Below are 18188 nucleotides of genomic sequence, written 5' to 3'. Positions count from 1 at the left end.
GCAAAACTACCAAAGCACTGGAAAACACAAATTAGTAATAAAAGTGGCTCGTAGGAGCCAAAAACACTACTAATTACGACCAAGGGACGGGGATAAATATATATATAAAATGAACACATCAGCCCTTCATTGTGAAGTTTGGGCATGCTTGGAAGGGATAAAGTGGGCTCATGCACATGGTAAAAAGGGTATCCTTATCTTGTCAGATTCAATCACCCTGATCAACAACCTTAGAGACGGCACAGGTAATGACTTGGAAATCTCTTGGACGGTAAGTGAAATAAAAGAGATGGGGGCATGCTTTGATAGATGCACCATCCTTAAGGTGCCAAGAGACCAAGTTAAGAGGGCAAATGACATTGCCAGGAATTGTCGCACGAGTATGATTAATTTTCCTTAGTTTTTGTGTTTGTTCCTTTGCTATTGTCAAAAAAAAAAACATATAAATCGAGAAAAATTTCAAAAGGAAATGAGTACGTGGGTCCCATATATGGTTTTTAAACATAAATTAAGGTGGTAAATAAATAACATTAAAAATAAATAAATAAATAAAATAAAATAAAATATATAGAAAACTAAGGTAGTTAAATACAAAATATTGTTTTTTAAGCCGGTATATGACCTAAAATCCAAAATAACAGGTTAAATGACCTAAAGAAACATTTATTAGATTCTCCAAATTGAAAATATATACAATGGTGTATTTTTGAACAAATTAAATATATAATCAGATACACGTGATATTGAACTCATTCGAATTCTAAGAATGGCATGTTCTTCCCGGTCAGAAAAGGAGGGTCAATTCCTAGGAACCCATTTGACCGAATTAAGTTCTAGTTCCCTTGTCTTCCTAGATATATGTTTGACCGGGTACTAGTTATGCTCACCCCTTATTCACACAACTAGGTGAGTACATTTTTTTTACACAATCACATCAAATGAAGTGCTCTTACAAGTGTTACAAGTTACAAATCATCAATAATAAAAATAGCTTGTTTATGGCTTGAACTTTTGAAGCTCTTATTTATAATGGTAAACCAACACCAAATTCACATGTAATACTTTGCCCTTGTATATTTTCACTTAGCTTTCTCTACCCCAGTAATGGAGCCAGATGAATCGATCGATATCGAATCGTATCGTAAGAATAAGTGTGCCAAAAACAAGCATGCTGTTAGAGGAACATAATCTCTAGCAGCACATTGCTTATTACTTGCATCAGATTTCCCTGTTTGTGGTCCATTTGACCAAAACAAGTAGTTCAACAATTCAGCACCTTTTTCACCCGTAAACCGGTCCGGTACGAATGTTTCCGGGTCATCGAAGATCTTTGGATCCCTCATTACAATAGTTTGATACCCACATAGTAACTCACCCTTCTTAACCGCGAACCTTGTATCGTGTGTTTGTAACTCAAAATCCTTCCTAGCACGTCCAAACTGTAGTGGTACGGGTGGTTGAAATCGTAGTGTTTCGTACACGAATGATGCCACGTTAGGCATGTCTTGAACTGCACTAAAGCTCAATAATGAAGGGGAGGTACATTTTTCCCTTACTTCTTTCCTTAGGGTATCTTGAATTTCGCCGTTGTTTAACCCTAGATTGTTAACCAAGGCAGGTAAAAACCGCGAAAATCCACCAAATGCATTAAACCCTATGATGAATAACAAGTTATGTATTGCTTCTTGTTCAGTCAACCCAAAATCCGTCTTGCCTCTTTGAATCACCTCTCGCGCTTCCTTAGAAACGAAGCTTACGAGCTTGTTATAGTCCCCTTTAACCAAGAAAAAAGGGTATGTCCAAGAATGCAAGAAGATTTCTTCAAGAGGTTGGAATAAGTTTATGTTGACTATTGGAAGGAGTTGTATAGCAAGCCATTTATCGATCATAACATGGCCTGTTTCGGCGAGTTCTGGTGAGTAGTTTGCAGGGTCGGCTCTAAGCATGCCTTGTGCAAGGAAGTTGAATAGGCACTTTTGTAAGGGGTTTAACACGTTGGCATTGCCATCTTTGGAGATCGATTTTTCGACCGTGTTCCACATGATGTCTAAGTTTGATATGAGTGAAGACACCCATACTCCTGAGCTTTTCCTTAGAATGTCTGTTGTAAAGTTCTTAATCTGTTCACATAAACAAAATACATCAACAATAGGTAAGTATATGTTTTAATTTGTATGTAAATGGACTTTTAATGACTTAAACTAATAGAGAGTACGACACTTCACTACTCAAGGATACGATCATTTTGTTAATATAGTTTTCAGTTTATATATTGACATCTTTGATAAGTTGTATCACTTGTTGAATAAATCAAAGAAAAAGTGTCATGAAGCAAGTAAAAAGGAATGTAGTAAATTATTTAAATAGTTCTCAAAATTAAAAATGTAGACGGGATAAAAAAATCAAAATGGGTTAGAAATATATGAAAACGTATAGTATAGTTTAAGAATATTATGTTTGGAAAAACATGCAAATGCTATGAGACGAAGAGGCTAATATACCTCTTTAGCTTTTCACTAAAGCATGATAGTAACAAAACACAAGTGCCACAATCCATATGAAAAGTCAGCCCAGATTTTTGGATCAACTTTCACCCTTACTTTATTGGCCATACCAAAACAATTTGTACCACATGAAAAAAAAAAAAAAAAAAAAAAAAAAACCGTAACATGCGTACCATGTATATTGTATACTGCGAAATACGAAGTGCTTACCACAAGTCTACAATACAACGTTAACTTTAAATTGAATTGTTTGTAGTTTTCGGTTTGTTGCACATTTGAAAAAATTTTAAAAACAAAAAAAAAAAAAAAATATTGTGGCATATTTTATCTCTATTATATAAGTCAAGAGGGGAGAGTGTAGTGTGCACCTAAAAAGAGCTTAGTATCCTTCTTAGCTTATACAAGTCCTATAATACTTGAGTTTATTAAAGTTCTTCTTTTTTTTTTTTTAATGAAACTATTTATCATTGTAATCCTATTAATTAGTTGAATTCTAGATAAATTCTGTAGTATACTTGAGGTTGAATTATAAGGCTTTGTTCTCTTCACTCATTTTTGTTCAGTTTAAATTGTTATTGATGAATGAAATTATTTTACTAAACTAAAATTAATTTCATTTAAATAAAAATAATTATCACTTAACAATATAAATTATTTTTACTTTTATTTATGATATTTGTTCTTTAAAATAATTGAATTTTACTGATTAAATTTTTTTATTAAACTAAAATTATTTCACTAAACTTAAATTTTTTATTGAATATTTTTTTTTAAAAGTGAGGAGAACAAAACCATGGTGTGACTACTTTTCCTACGTGATTGAATTTCTTAATTTGTTTGAGTAGAAAAGACTCTAATCAGAAATAAATACATCATCTATCAAGTCACCAGTCACGATTTTGCAATTAATGTTTCCTTTTAATCTTAGCTTTTGGCAATTTGGGCATATTTGCATTTTTTGTAATGATTGTATATTTTATTTACTTGATTAGTATCATGACTTGCCTTTTATGTTAATATTTTTGGGCCTATTAGTTGTCCTTTTCTTTGTAAAGGGAAAAAAGCACCTCAGAGTACATCTAAAGAAAATAGAAGGTTTACACATTTTTCTTAAACAAAAAATATTATTATGGAGTGCGTAACATACTTTTCTCAAATTTTATACCAAGACTATTTTAAAATGTAGGAGTATATCGCAATATTAGCAACTATATTGCACAAAATTTTAGAAAAATTATAAGGTGAGATCAAATGAAAAATTTTATAATATAAATTGTGATTGGTACAGTGGAGGATATATTTAATATGTAATAGAAGAGAAAAGTTTTTAAGAAAATAGTGTATGTAATAAGGTTAGTAGGAAATAGATTCATTGTGCAAGCTAATTAGATTTAGTTGGAGAAAGAAATAATACTTCATAAAGTTATAATGGGTCATCACCGAATGATGAACATAAATAAAAAGTATTGCAATTAATATGAAATGAAAAGAGTAATAAATAGGAGCATATATTGTGCACATGTGCCTAATATTTTCAGGCGAAGAGTATATATTATCAATTCACATCTTAAGATAAGTGTTAGAAAATTGTACTCCGTACTACTCCGTGTTTTCTTTAGCAAACTAGGCAGTTCACTATATAAAGTTCAAATTCCATCTGATATCTTTATAACTATCTATAGCTACTTTCATTTCTTTAAAAAAAAATAAAATAAAATAATTCTCAAAAACAATAACTGTTCTATTAACAAGATACCAAGGTAGTATTTTAAATGTTCTATAAAAGTCTGTTTGAATACTTCTAAGTTTTGATTAGGTACAGCAAACCAATGTGTATATTTGTAGGACCAATAACATCACAAATCAATTTTATGCAACATTCCAAAAGCAAAATAAAATGGAGTACAGTATTTTGCTTTTAAAGATAGTTGAAACTTGAAAGTGGAGGACCATAAACGTGTTTCGTGTTTTATTGCACAGTGGTGTGGCTATCAAATTCATCAATAAACTCCAATTTATCTCACTTCTATTATTTTACAAATATAGACAATTATTTTTTCAAAAAAATAAAAATAAAAACAAATATAGACAATTAGGACAGCTTGTGAAAAGAAACGAACATGCTTTTCAAGCTTTAAATGTAACAAGATTTTAATTTCTTGCACAATTTTGCTGCTATATGTATATTATTCTGAGATATTTAATGATACAATTTCTAATTGAATACCACAAATTATTTAATCAAGATATTATGAATTCCACACATTATTTAATGAAGATAATATAAATTCCACAAATTATTTAATGTAGATAATATGAATAATCTTCTAATCCCATAAATCATTTCAAAATATTTAATGAAGATATTATATGGGTTGGTGTGTGCGTATGGGTGCGATCCACAGATATTTAATATAATTTATAACGGAGTATTATTATTATTGTTATTATTATTGTTGTAGTTGTTTGGATAGAATAAAATAAAACTAATTCAATAATTTCGTTACAGAGTATCAATTATTCAATTGCACTAATATGATATATTCTGATACCTTGCAGCAATATGGGTCAATAGGGAAAAATTGTACACATGCAAAATTTAATGTAGAACCAGTTAGCCTGTTTTATTGCTTTCTCATACTTTATTCAAAATAAATGTTTTTGCCCCTTTTAATCTTATTTATTTATTTATTTTACACATTGTGTCATTTTCAAATAATGCAATTATTGAAAAACGAAAGAGTTATATATGACAAATTTTCGCACAAGACAAATTCGAACGGTATATTGTAATGTTACACCAAGATGATATTTCCTTAGAACTCGAGGATACAACGGTACGAACCTATAGAACAAATTCATGTTCAAGTAAGGTCGTAAGATGATATTTTCTAATTGAAGGAGAAATTGCCTTTTATTTGAAAAGGGAGATATTTTACATGTGATGATAATTTATTTATTGTGAAAATAATTATATGTAATCGTACTTTATCTATTATCTAATCTTAAATAAAAGGAATAGAGGAAAGAACTTAAATCCGTAGGACTTAATAAAAGATTTGGAATTGAGTCTTTGAGTTCAAACTCTTCAAAGGTATGGAGCAAACCAAGAACTCCATTTTTTTTTTTTTTTTTTTTTTTTTTTTTTTTTTTTTTTGCTGGCAAAATGATGTAACATTATTAAATCAATAGAATGCAAATTTGCAATATAATATCTACAAAAAAATTTCTAACAATAGTTTTAATTTAGAATCTTTCTAATTTCTATTGATCACAACATCACAATCACAACTTTATAATAAGAACTATAACACGAATTACTCTGTCAATTTTAAAACCTTAAGACAACATAGTCTTTGGTTTATAAAGAGCAATTACATTAAATTAAAGTCAATATTCGTAATGCATGTACATAATGTTCGATCCTAAGTTTTAACTATTAACATATATATGTTCAAACACAACTCAATTCATCTAGCATAGTTAATTTACATGTAAAGCAAATAGATGATAATATGATACAATTAAAAATAAAGTATGAATCAAAATGTAAAATATCATATAACATAGTTTAATTTCATACCTTAGCATGTTTATCCTCAGTTGTATCAAGATAAACACCAACCCTCATATCTCCGGTAAACTTTGTACTAGGCATATAATCTCCAACAAGAATGTCCTTCTTTTCAATAATGTTCATATCAAATAGATGAGAGAAAGATGGAACATCTAAAACAGCAATAACTTTTGGATTAACATCAACAAAGAAAGGGAAACAAGGAGGGATATTTGTCCTAAACACACTACTATTATGTTTCTCCCTTTTCTTCTTAAAGAATGTGTCTTGCCCTTGGAACCAAAAGTAGTTTAGCCTATCACCAATTGGGCCGAGTAGCGGCAACCCGTAGCTTCCGGGGATGGACCGGAGCGGGAGGTTGCCGCCACTCGGTGGAGGTGTGGGTGTTATGGTTGTGGGGATTGGGTTTGGGGCTGACATGGTTGATATGGTCAGCATTTTGGACCCTTAAGGTGGTTGCCTTGCCTTAGCTTGTTGTGTAGTTTGTTATTGTGAAGGAATAGTGGAGTTTGTTTGTTTGTTTTATTGAGTTTTGGGTATTTTTGTATTTGGATTTTGGCGTGTAACACGAATAAATGTATAGCATGGGATGGTTATAATAATGTTATGACTTATGGGTAGGTGTCCAAGTTAAGTTAATGAGATCTTAAGTGATAAGGCATGGGAAGATATGATTGGACAAGAACGTTGGAAGCTATAAGTTTTCTAGCGAGTTGTACTTGCAAGAGTTGTACTCTGCATTAGTCCTTCAATTCCACAATAATTGACATATTATTGTAATAAATAAAAGTTTTAGAAAAAATTGAATCTGTTAACTTTATTCAGGACGTGTTTGGTTTAATGTAAAATATTTTCATGGTAAATAACATTTGGTTTGTGAAGGAGTGGAAATACATTTCTTTTTACAAAACAAGCTTAGGAAAGATAGAGAGAATTAATTAGCTAAAATGAAAAACGAAGCATCTAAATTAAAACTTTTATTTATAGAAAGTGATGCATTTAAAAAAGTAATTAGAGGAAGTAAAATATTAAGGTCCCTTAGAGCGGTCCCTTATGTTTATGAGTGTGCAACTTAAGATTAAAGAATGGACCATAATGAGAAGTGTATTAGTTAATGTAGAATAAAGGAGGAGTGCTGAGTACAATATTAAACAAAATTTGACTCATTTGGTAAAACTCTTACCTCATACATATTTTTGATATCTAGTCTAGGATTCAAATTTTGCGAACTAAGTGCTGGTTGGGTATGAAAATTCCCTTATCTTTCCTCCTTACTCCGAAATGTCTACATTGGCACATTGCAAATATTAGACCATAAAAGTTGTGAAGTAAGGTCCAACCAAGTTCATTTTTCATCCTGTTTATAAAATAAAACTCTACATTACAATCGACAAGTATTCAATCAACCATACCATTTCTTTTTATTAAATTTGTCCCATATTGAAGTGTACATTTGAGATTTCTTCATTGCTCTATTCTGATTAACTTTTCTCACTTACAACCCATCAGGCCACCAGTCCTTTCTCCCCTCATCAACATCACTTGCAGTCTTATGTGTCTGGTTTTTATCTTGTCTCTAAAAAAAGAAATTTACTCTAAGGTAATAATAATAAAAAAAAAAGATAAAGGAGTAAATAGGTAGATGGCAATATCATGGCATACATTGACATACTCTATTTTTCCCAAAAATAAAAATAAAAAAAAAAAGGAAAAAAAAGAAAAAAAAAAAAGAAAAAAGCACATCTTAATTAGTCCTTATCATGTCAAGCCTGGTCAAGCATCGCGGCCCAAAAATGCCCGGGTCTGGACATCATATTTGGGCTCGAAAATCAGGTTTGACCCGGCCTGATTTTAAACACGGGTTTGGTGTGTATATTAAAGGGTGTATGTTAAAGGATAATAAATATTTATACTTCCTCCCGTTAACTATTATTTGCAACAAAAGGGGTGTTTGCGGACTCTTAGGCAAAATTTGTTTGTGAGTGTAATATTATTAACCTTTTGGCTTAGTTTTATTAAATAAGGAACTAAACAATTAAACATAGCCTAAAAAGAATGTGTGTGTATATTAAAGGGTGCAATAAGTAATATAGAAAAAGATATTTTCCTAGCTAATATTGATGAACCAATTGTTAAAACCTTTTTAAAATGAACTGATGAAATGAAATTATTGAAATTATTCAGGTATCAGCTAACATCAATTATTTTAAATTAATTAAATTATCATGTTGTAACAATCAATAATAAGTGATTGAATTGTAATATTGTGGGTTGCTGATTCAAGGAAAACAAAACAGTTAGTTACTAAAATAGAAGTAGGGTCTTTATGTCCAGTCAATATGATGGAATGGTACACTTTCAAATCTTGGTCGATTGGGAATCCTCATTGCATTCATATTTAATTACTTCATAATTTTGTGTATATTTGAAAAAACAATGATGCCACATATTCTACTAAGACAACAAAATCTAATAATAAATTAAAGGATTTCAAACATGTCACTCAAATGTTAAGCTTAAAAACAAGAATTCAAAAGTAAGATAAAAAATTACAGAATAGAAGAGACATGACTATGGAGTACAGAAAATATTACTTTGTTGAGGTAAACACATCTTTTACGAGATAATCAACTAAGAAGTGATCAAATAAACCACAAGCACGTTCTACTTATTAGTTTGTTAAAAGTCACACTAACCCAAGCGATATGATATGTACCCAACGATTAGTGTAACTCTAGCAATATCAACACATAAAATGCAGCCACATAAAACATATGAATGAGCATGAACAAACAAGCAAAGACACACGATATTTACATACTGTAAAAACCACGGGACGGTTAGAGAGTCCACCCAAATTGCTCTTATTTATAATAATAGAATGATACACAATTACAATTCCAAGTCTTAAAAGCGGGTACTCAGTTTACCCAGTAACAATAATCATAAGAGCTAATTAATGGAGGAAAATTGCATTGAAGAACATCACCAGAAAATCAGGGTTCAATCTAGCAGCTGTAACTCACAAACCGTAGTAGTAAATGGCAATCACACCGTTGAAGATGAAGCCCTAGCTGTCAAATTTTGATCTAAATCGTACCACGGATGAACTTTGATCAAAGGTGATTTCGATCAAGGGCTGCGTACGTAGTGATAAACGCAAATAGTTTGCTCTTTGTAAACTCTCTATTATTCCTTTTTTCTTTCTCTCGACTAATATCTCCCCCCCCCCCCCCCCGCGCATTTACTCACTCTCTGGTAGCAAGTAAATGATAATCCAAGACTTTGTTGCCTATCCATTTACCACGGTAAAGGCACCACAAAGTCAACAAGTAGAAGCTTCTCAAAGAAGCAAGAGCAACTTCAATGGCAAGCTAATTTGACAATTAGCTTGTCATGCCACATAAGCTTTTGAGCTAATTATCATTTTAGCTACTTTTTACTCCAATGGCTAGCTATTAGCTTAGTAATAGTTGTTGGATAGAAAATACATAGAAAGAGCTTAATTGGTGCAATGAGCATTTTCATTTTGGCAAGTTTAATTTTAATTTGCTTAGCCAAGCTAATTGAGTTTTTAAGCTCCAATGGTCAAACTAATAGCTACAGAATTATTATAATTGCAAGCAAGTCCCTAGCTATAACCATTGGAGTTGCTCTAACAATACTTAGGCTGAATTAAATAAGTTGCTCACTAAACATAGTATGTGTTTCTTTATCGGAAGGGACCCATAGCCAACATATTCATCAACTTGTTTTTCAAAGCTTAAACTAAACAATGATTGAGATTAAAAATCCTTGTAAGGGATGAATGTCTATACAAAGGAGAGGCTAAGAGCATTTTCACATGGGCAAAAAAATGTCCATGAGGAGAATATCATGGTAAAAATGGCATTGCACTCGTGAGCAAAAAAATAATTTAATTGAGAAGATTGTCAAATGCCTATGGAAATGGCAAAAATAAATTGCTACAGTAGTCGTGGGCCTAACTCTTAAATAGTTAAATCATAATATTAAGAAAAAACAAAGTTGAATTTATAAGAGAGATAGTGGTGTGGGTTTTTATTAAGTGCGTGAGGAGTTGTTAAAATAAAATGCCTATGAGGAAAAGTGCATTGGAAAGAGGAGTGAGAATGTGGATAGAGAGAGGATGACATTTATTTTCGCCCATGAATGCGAGTGGTCTAATCATCCAATTCTAAACATTGTCTAGAATAAAATAAAAATTCATTAACAATTACAACATGGACTATAATCGCTATCTAACGCACTTGTTGATTCAAATTTTACTATCTAGGAACTAACAGCTACAAACTTATCCATATTGAACAAAGAGGAGCAAGAACGAGCCAAAATGTTTCTTTTAATCGTATCCCATCTATTTTCCTTGTCATAAATTAACATGGATCGGACTTGCATCCAATCTCTTTTCTTTAATTTGTCCCTTTCGTTTCTTTATACAAATGACAAAACGTTTCAAGACTAATCCAAAGCTAGGTCGTGTTACCAATCAAGCAATCAAAGGGAGCAAAGGAGTGTCCAAATGCTTCCATTAGACCATCTCCGATGGTAAGACTTAAGAAAGTTTTTTTAGAAGAGAGAGAGTGAGAGTATTTTTTGCAAAGGATACCAATAAGTTGGTATCTAAACTTAGTTACTCCAAAAGAAAGTAGCTAAATTTAGATACTCAACTTTGAGTCTCATTTGACAAAAAATATGGACCCTTATTAATATTATACTACGTAATTTATTTTGTAATTTATTTAAGTTTTATTTTATTTTATTTTTTGAAAAACTTACAGTATAGATTTGGTGGGCCATTAAAAGTGATATTAATATACTTTAGACAAAGTCATCTTAATCATATTAGGGGCCTTGTGCTAACTACAAAATTAAGGCCCGACCCTTAAATAATCATAGTTTTTTGAAATGTATTTTTCCACTAAAATTGAATAATGTATCAAATCACCCAATGCAATTTCAAACAAATGTATTGTGTGTCTGTAATTTGTATTCCATATTAAACCCTATTTTATATAAAATTATAGATCTCATTTCCAACAAGCATTTTATTATCACACGAAAACAAAGTTGAAAGTGTTAGACATGGTTAAAAACTTAAAAATTGATAATAACTTTTCATTCTCTTTAGGTAGTCTTGACAAATTCATTTGAGTTTGTTTTTTCAAAAAAAAAAAACAAAAAAAAGGCAAACTTGAAAAAGAGAATGGTAGTTGAGATTAGTAAATTGATTAATTATAAGTTATAAATCTTAAAATGTTTTGGGATCTAAAATTTAAAAAAAAAAAAAAAAAAAAAAACCTAAATTCACACAACAAAAGGGTACATTGTATTACTGCATTTTGATGAGGTGGTGAAAGAAGAATTAAGGAAATCTTAATAAATTAGGCAGTTGAAATTTTCAAGAGAAATTGATAAAAGAAACGTCATATCTCCATAGCAAGTAGCAACAACCAATATGAGCACATTCCACCATAAGAAAAATTAGGCTTTTCACTATTGTTTTTCACAATTTTGGGGCCCTTATAATGGTGAGGCCTGTGCAATAGTGCTGGTTGCACATGCTCTTCATTGGCCCTAACTTTAGAGAATCTCACCATTGGAAAATGAAACTTCACATGAGTTGTTAAATTGAGTAGTGGATTGGGTATTTGTAACACCCTAGAAATTCCTTTCTTTTAAATACTTATCTTACTCTTTAAAATATGGATTAGGAATATTTGAGACATTACCGTCACCGTGAAAACGGCTAAGACAATTATCAAAGATACACAGCGGAAGACTTAAAATCAAATTAAAACCGTTCAAAACAAGTCAACTTAAAAGTCAACCAAACGAAAATAAAGTTAAAAACCAAAACAAACGAAGTCGAATAAAATCAATTTACAACTTGGAACCATTAAAGTCCCTTATTCAACACCGATCAAAACCAAGACTTTGCGTTAGTCCACATATAAAATAACACCATAAATAGACAATGCATAAACCACATCGTAATCTAATGAAAACTAGCATGATTCGCTCTTCACTCATGCCCCGTCATTAATATGCTTCAATACCTGAAAAGCTTATCTCTACTTGCTTCCACTACTCTCCATTAAAAATGGGTCATCATAGGGCCAAGATAAAGACTTGGCCAAAACACACACAATCAGTAAAGCTGAGTACATAAGCGTAATTAAACACTTAACATGCTTTCACCTATCAACACACACTTACCTCAATGCACCTGTGAACAATCACACACAACATTCAATAAGACTCTTTAATTAACTAGACACAAAATAATTTATTTAGCGTTGATTACGCATCGAACGGGTTTCCAACTCTATCTCCCCCAAATAAGTTGAGGTTAACTGACACGGGAGCTAACCGTGCCAGCAACAAAACCACACATAGGTGGCGGAATTCCAGCGCATAATAATAATAATAATAATAATAATAATAATAATAATAATAATAATAATAATAATAATAATAATAATAATAATAAGGAATGTACAACGTCCTGTACTCCGTTAGAAGTTATGGTTAAATATAAAACCCCATAACTCCCCCCATATGTTCATACTCATGGTATATACGTTTCAAGAGTTTTGGTGCGTAATCTTTTTCACTTTACGTTATTTACCGGTTAATAAACTTGGTGATGACTCTCAAAGCATAATAATTCGATCAACAATAAATATTTAATCAACCAAACATGCCAATTTAATTCTTGAATAATTAGTGACCACATAATATTTAATGTTGCTGACTAAGTGTCAAGAAATATTCCTAAAAAATCTTTCTCTCTCTAAGTTGAGAGCATCTCTCACTAAAAGTGAGTCTCCCCTATTTCAACTAGGATTCCTTATCCAAGTAGTAAACTGCTTGATCTCAATTCCCTTTCCTGTTTTCTTTTCATTGATTCTGCTGGGGATTACTTGATCCTTATTAGATAAGGATCTCAACCTTTGTCAGTTTGTGATTTTTGTTTGGATTCCCAATCCAACTTTTACCCCTTCCAACAAAAGCTTGTCTCGTTATTGATAATTCTCCTCGGCTTCCAGAAAAGGATTATACCTTTAATTAGCCTCTACCTAAATTTAGTTAACTGAGCGCAGCCTATTTACATGCAACCAATACTTTTTAAGCAGTTATTGTTCTTGAATCTTATTGGTGCAGAATTCTCTAGCTTAAGGCGGCTCAAGAGCAGATAATTAAATTCTGCCTCAGTTCTTGTTCCCCATGCTTGAGCTGCTACAACTCTCAAGAACTCAAGTTTTGCTATAAATGTGAAGGCATTTTTCAGTGTTTCTCATCTCAAACTCTCTGCTTTCTCTATAACATTCCCTTTCTTTGTCTTCTTCTCTGCTCTTTCATCAATTCTGATCTCTTTCTAGCACTCCCTTTCTTCTGTCTCTATAATGGACAACAATAGAAATCCACCAAATGCTCATAATGAGCGTGACAATCTGGATCTAAGAGGAGGTCCCCTCATTCCTCCCCCACCAAATTTTAATCTGGATGAGTGTTTGATTAACTTCAATTCTTGTGTTACTGGGGTCTTTGTAGGGCCACATTCACCACCTGAAGAATTTGTGCAGCATATAGTCAACTCTAGATGGATTCGGAATGGAGAAATCCGGGTTCATAGGTCGGGAAGCTATTATTTATTTGAATGTACGAGTGGGCAGGACCTTGTAAGCTTGAATCAAACCAACACAGCAATTATTGATGGAAGAATCATAAATTTTCGAAGGTACCAAAGGGACTATGTGCCCCACCAGATGAATTTTACTCTTACTAGGCTGTGGGTAAGAGTACATGGCCTACCTCTTGCTTATCTTACCATGGGATGGGCTAGGCAAATATTGAGACATGTTGGATATGTCGAGGTAATTGATCAAATAGAGGTGCGTCTACCGATAAATGCGGAGCTTAGAGCATGTGTTCTTGTGGATCTGTCGATCCCTCTCATCCCTGGATGCTTCATTCCAATTGAAGGGGATAGGGTTATTTGGGCTTATCTGAGATACGAAGGTATCTTCAGATTCTGCAAGACTTGTGGGTGTGCAGGGCATGCAACATCTCGATGTCATCTTCATCCAAGAACAGCGAGGAGAAGAGTGTGGCGCAGACTCGACGAGGTGGAAGCTGATGGTGTTCGGGTTCTATATGGTCCTGCTGAATACCCCTTCTATTCTAATTATATTCATGGTTTGCCTGATCGATATAGGTTTCGAAATACAGGTCTCGATCTGCGAATCAATGAGATGCAAGAAAATGAAGATATGTATCGAAGGGTGCCTAGGGAAGATTGGGACTTCGATGAAGGGCATCCCTATGAGCAGCCCTTGTCTCCTCCAAGTAGTGATGATAGTGAACACTATCATACTGGAGAAGAGGTTTTAATGGAGGAAAATTCTGAAATAGTTGAAGGGGAAGGTGCGGCGCGTATTCTAGATCTCCACTTGTCTCCTGGAAGGAGATTGGGCTTGGGGGAAGACCCTTATGCAGAATTCACTCAACCTCACCATCCTAACCCTAATGGGGGTAATGAAAATCAGCAAAACATAGTGTATCCGGAGACTTAGTGAGGGCAGCAAAACAGTTAGGGCGATAGTTCAGCAGAAGCTATCCTATACACCTACTTTTCATATCAAATACCAAATTGAGCTTTCAATTTTTGGATTATTTTGTTCAACCTATATATTGAGGAACGTACCTTTATAAAGATTCTTCTTTTCTTAATTAATTCAACTTCATTATTTGCGGTGTTTAAGTTTAGCCCCGAGTCTTAAGACTTGGTTGTGACATCATTTTTGGTGGTCCCCATTGAAAATAATGTCATCAAATTCTTGTTAAGACTCACTAAGACTTGTCCAAATTTATCACTTTAGCCCTAAAACTCAAATATATGACATATTATATGTAGAAAAGTGTGAAAAAAAAGATAATAAAAATAGGATGGTGAGGTTAGGCAAGCAGAAATTCGTGTGATTCACGAAACAGTTAGGGCAAACTCTTCTCCCTTCTTGCAGCTTACTCGAGCAGATTTAGGGGGATTGACAAATCTGCCCTTGACAGAATTTGATCCTCCAAATTCTCCGGTATCGGTTTCGCACTTTAGTTCATTTAATTTCACTGATTTGTTTAATTATGATGATAGTGCTAACACCAAAAAGAGGATAAGGGAAGCAATTGGTCACTACCCTCACTCTTTTGATGGTGATTCGATCCGGTTTAGTGAATCGGATTATGAATGGGTTGAGCGGAAAAGGCTCAAAAGATTGCACCATTGGTCGGAAAAAGGGGGATTTGCTATTTGGCTAAAGGATGAGAATGGGGGTAAGCGGTTTGCTTCAAAGGCTACTTCGGACCCAGACATGGCTCGTGAGTTCGGGGTGGAGATCGATGAGGATATTGGGAAAAAAGGGAAAAACAAAAGGTACCAAAGCATGTCTTCTTCGTCATCGGCATCATCTTACAAGAGGCAAAAGAGTGAAGAAGTAACTTCGGCTTATCGTGAAGTTAGAGATGATATGGATGTTGATTTGCAAGTGATGTTGCTTGATTCGGTAAGAATCTCTTCCGAGGGTGGAGTGGCTTCTACAAGCCAACCCCCTAAAGAGATATGAAGATTGTGGCATGGAATTGTAGGGGTCTCAATGATCCACACTCCCTTACAATTCCCTACCTAGTGTGGCTCTTTAGGTCTAAACAACCTATGTTTATGTTTTTATCGAAAACAAAAATGGATTATGTTAGTGCGGCTAGTAAGTTAGATCTTTTGCACCCTACTTCAAATTTTGGTTGGAACTCGGAAGGAAGTAGTGGAGGGCTTTTAGTTTTATGTTGGTCTAGTAATGTAGTTGAATGTTTGTACTCTTCCAAAAATTTCATCCTTTGTAAGATCAATGAATCTAATGGAAATTCGAAGTATGTACTCTTTCTTTATGGTGAGCCTCAAGTAGAAAATAGAAGAATAGTATGGGAACAACTTCAATGGTTTTTGGAGGAGTTCAAAGATGTGTTGATAATAGGGGACTTCAACCAAGTAGAAAGTGGGAATGATAAATTGGGAGGGTCTTCTAATATTAGGGGAATTGATGCTTTCCTTGATTGGAGATTTAGTAGCAATGCAACAGAGGTCCCGTTCTCAGGTCCAAGGTTTACTTGGAGCAACAAAAGGGAAGGGAATGAGCTTATCCTTGAAAGGCTTGATAGAGCCTACATAACGGAAGATTGGTTCCATCACTCCCCGGATGGGAAAATTGTTCATGAACCAATCATTTGCTCCGATCATGCGGCCATCACCTACCACTCTCATATGGATCCTACTACTTCAAATCGGCCTTACCAAATTGAAAGTTGGTGTCTCAATTTTTCGGAAATTAGGGAGATGGTTGAAACTACATGGAAGACCGGGTTTCATGGCTCGTATATGTTCCAACTCTCTAGGAAGCTAAGTATGGTAAGAACAAAACTCCAATATTGGTGCTTGGAAAATAAGAAAAGTTGGGGTATAAATTGGAGGAAAACAACAAAAGAACTACGAAGCACGGGGTTGAATGTTGGCTCGGTGCAAGAAGGTGATGGTTATATTCAATTAATTAATCATCGTATTTCGGAGGACCAATTAAGTTTTGATTTTTGGAAGCAAAGAATGAAATCAAATTGGGTCAGGTATGGGGATTGTCCAACAACTCTAATGTATAGAAGAGTGAAACAGTGACAATTGAACAATGAGATCTTAACCTTGAAGGATAATAATTGTAATTGGGTAGAAGGGCAAAAGGAGGTGGAGGAAGTGGTTTTATCGTCCATCAAGGATATCTACAATTCGGTTAAAACTGATAGACATGGGGAAGAAATTGATCTTTTACTGAGACAAATGGATATTCCCTCTATCTCATTGGAAGATAGGCAATGGCTTGACAAGCCCTTCACTGACCAAGAAATCAAGAAGGCTATGTTCAATATGCATAAGTCAAAATCACCAGGGCCGGATGGGTTCACAGCTGACTTCTTTCATATATACTGGAAGGAGGTAGGTCAACTGGTGACAGAGAGTGTGCACCAATTTTTGAGATCAGGTAACATGTTGAAGGAATGGAATCAATCTCTCCTGGTTCTAATTCCAAAGGTCAAAGTTCCGGAGGTGGCTAATCAATTCAGGCCGATCAGTTTATGCAACACAATTTACAAATGTATTTCAAAGTGCCTTGTCAATAGGATCAAGGTAATCCTTCCGAAACTGATTTCCGAAAATCAACATGCTTTTATCCCAGGGAGATACATGGAGGACAATGTCCTGCTAAGTCATGAGCTTATGCACCTTATAAATTCGAGAAAGGGCTCTAACTACACTGCAGTTAAGGTTGATATGTCAAAGGCATACGACAGGGTAGACTGGACTTTCCTCCTCAAGGTCTTACAGGCCTATGGTTTCTCTAGCCATTGGATCAGGATGGTATCACAATGTATCTCGACAGTAAGTTTCAAGGCAATTATCAATAGGAAAGCTTCAGGTCACTTCTCTCCTAATTGTGGGCTGAGGCAAGGGGATCCTTTATCACCATACCTGTTCATTTTTTGTATGGATATCCTATCGAGAATGCTAACTCTAGCAGAGGATATAAATCAATTCAAGGGTTTAAAGGTTTCAAGAAGGTCCCCTTTGATCTCACATCTTTTCTTTGCGGATGATGCCATGCTTTTCTTTAAAGCAACAGAAGAGTCGTGCAGCTGCATCAGAGACATCCTTCACAGGTTTGGTAGTGCTTCGGGCCAACAATTGAATCTGCAAAAATCATTCGTCAAATTTTCACCAGGCTTTGATTTAAGCACCCGAGTGTCCCTAAAAAGGATTCTTTCTATGGATGAAACTGACAATATGGGGATTCACCTGGGAGCACCAATTGACATTCAAGGGAAGAAAAGCTCAATTTTTCAATTTTTGGTAGACAAAGTGTCAGAGAAGGTGGTCTCTTGGGCAACCTTAAGCATATCTCAAGATGCCAAGCTAATTCTGATTAATACAGTCCTGGTAAGTATTTCCGCCCATGTCATGAAATGCCTAAAACTGCCGCAAGGAATCGCAA

At 34.0% G+C, this 18188-nt stretch overlaps 1 protein-coding gene across 1 annotated transcript; it reads right to left on the bottom strand.

Moving 5' to 3' along the window:
* Positions 1-939: 939 nt before the first annotated feature.
* On the bottom strand, positions 940-6661 carry LOC145610396 (fatty acid hydroperoxide lyase, chloroplastic-like). The gene is made up of 2 exons (XM_081665741.1): positions 6088-6661; positions 940-2120 (listed from the first exon to the last, which is right to left on the bottom strand). Exons 1-2 carry the CDS (start codon positions 6517-6519, stop codon positions 1080-1082), a joined length of 1473 nt encoding a protein of 490 aa, XP_081521867.1. The 5' UTR covers positions 6520-6661; the 3' UTR covers positions 940-1079.
* Between the last annotated feature and the right edge of the window lie 11527 nt (positions 6662-18188).

The sequence above is a fragment of the Chenopodium album genome, chromosome 24 (genome assembly GCF_948465745.1).
Source record: "Chenopodium album chromosome 24, dcCheAlbu1.1, whole genome shotgun sequence".
Classification (NCBI taxonomy): Eukaryota; Viridiplantae; Streptophyta; class Magnoliopsida; order Caryophyllales; family Amaranthaceae; genus Chenopodium; species Chenopodium album.
Note: the sequence above shows the minus strand (reverse complement) of the source record. Positions and strands in the feature narration are given on the sequence as shown.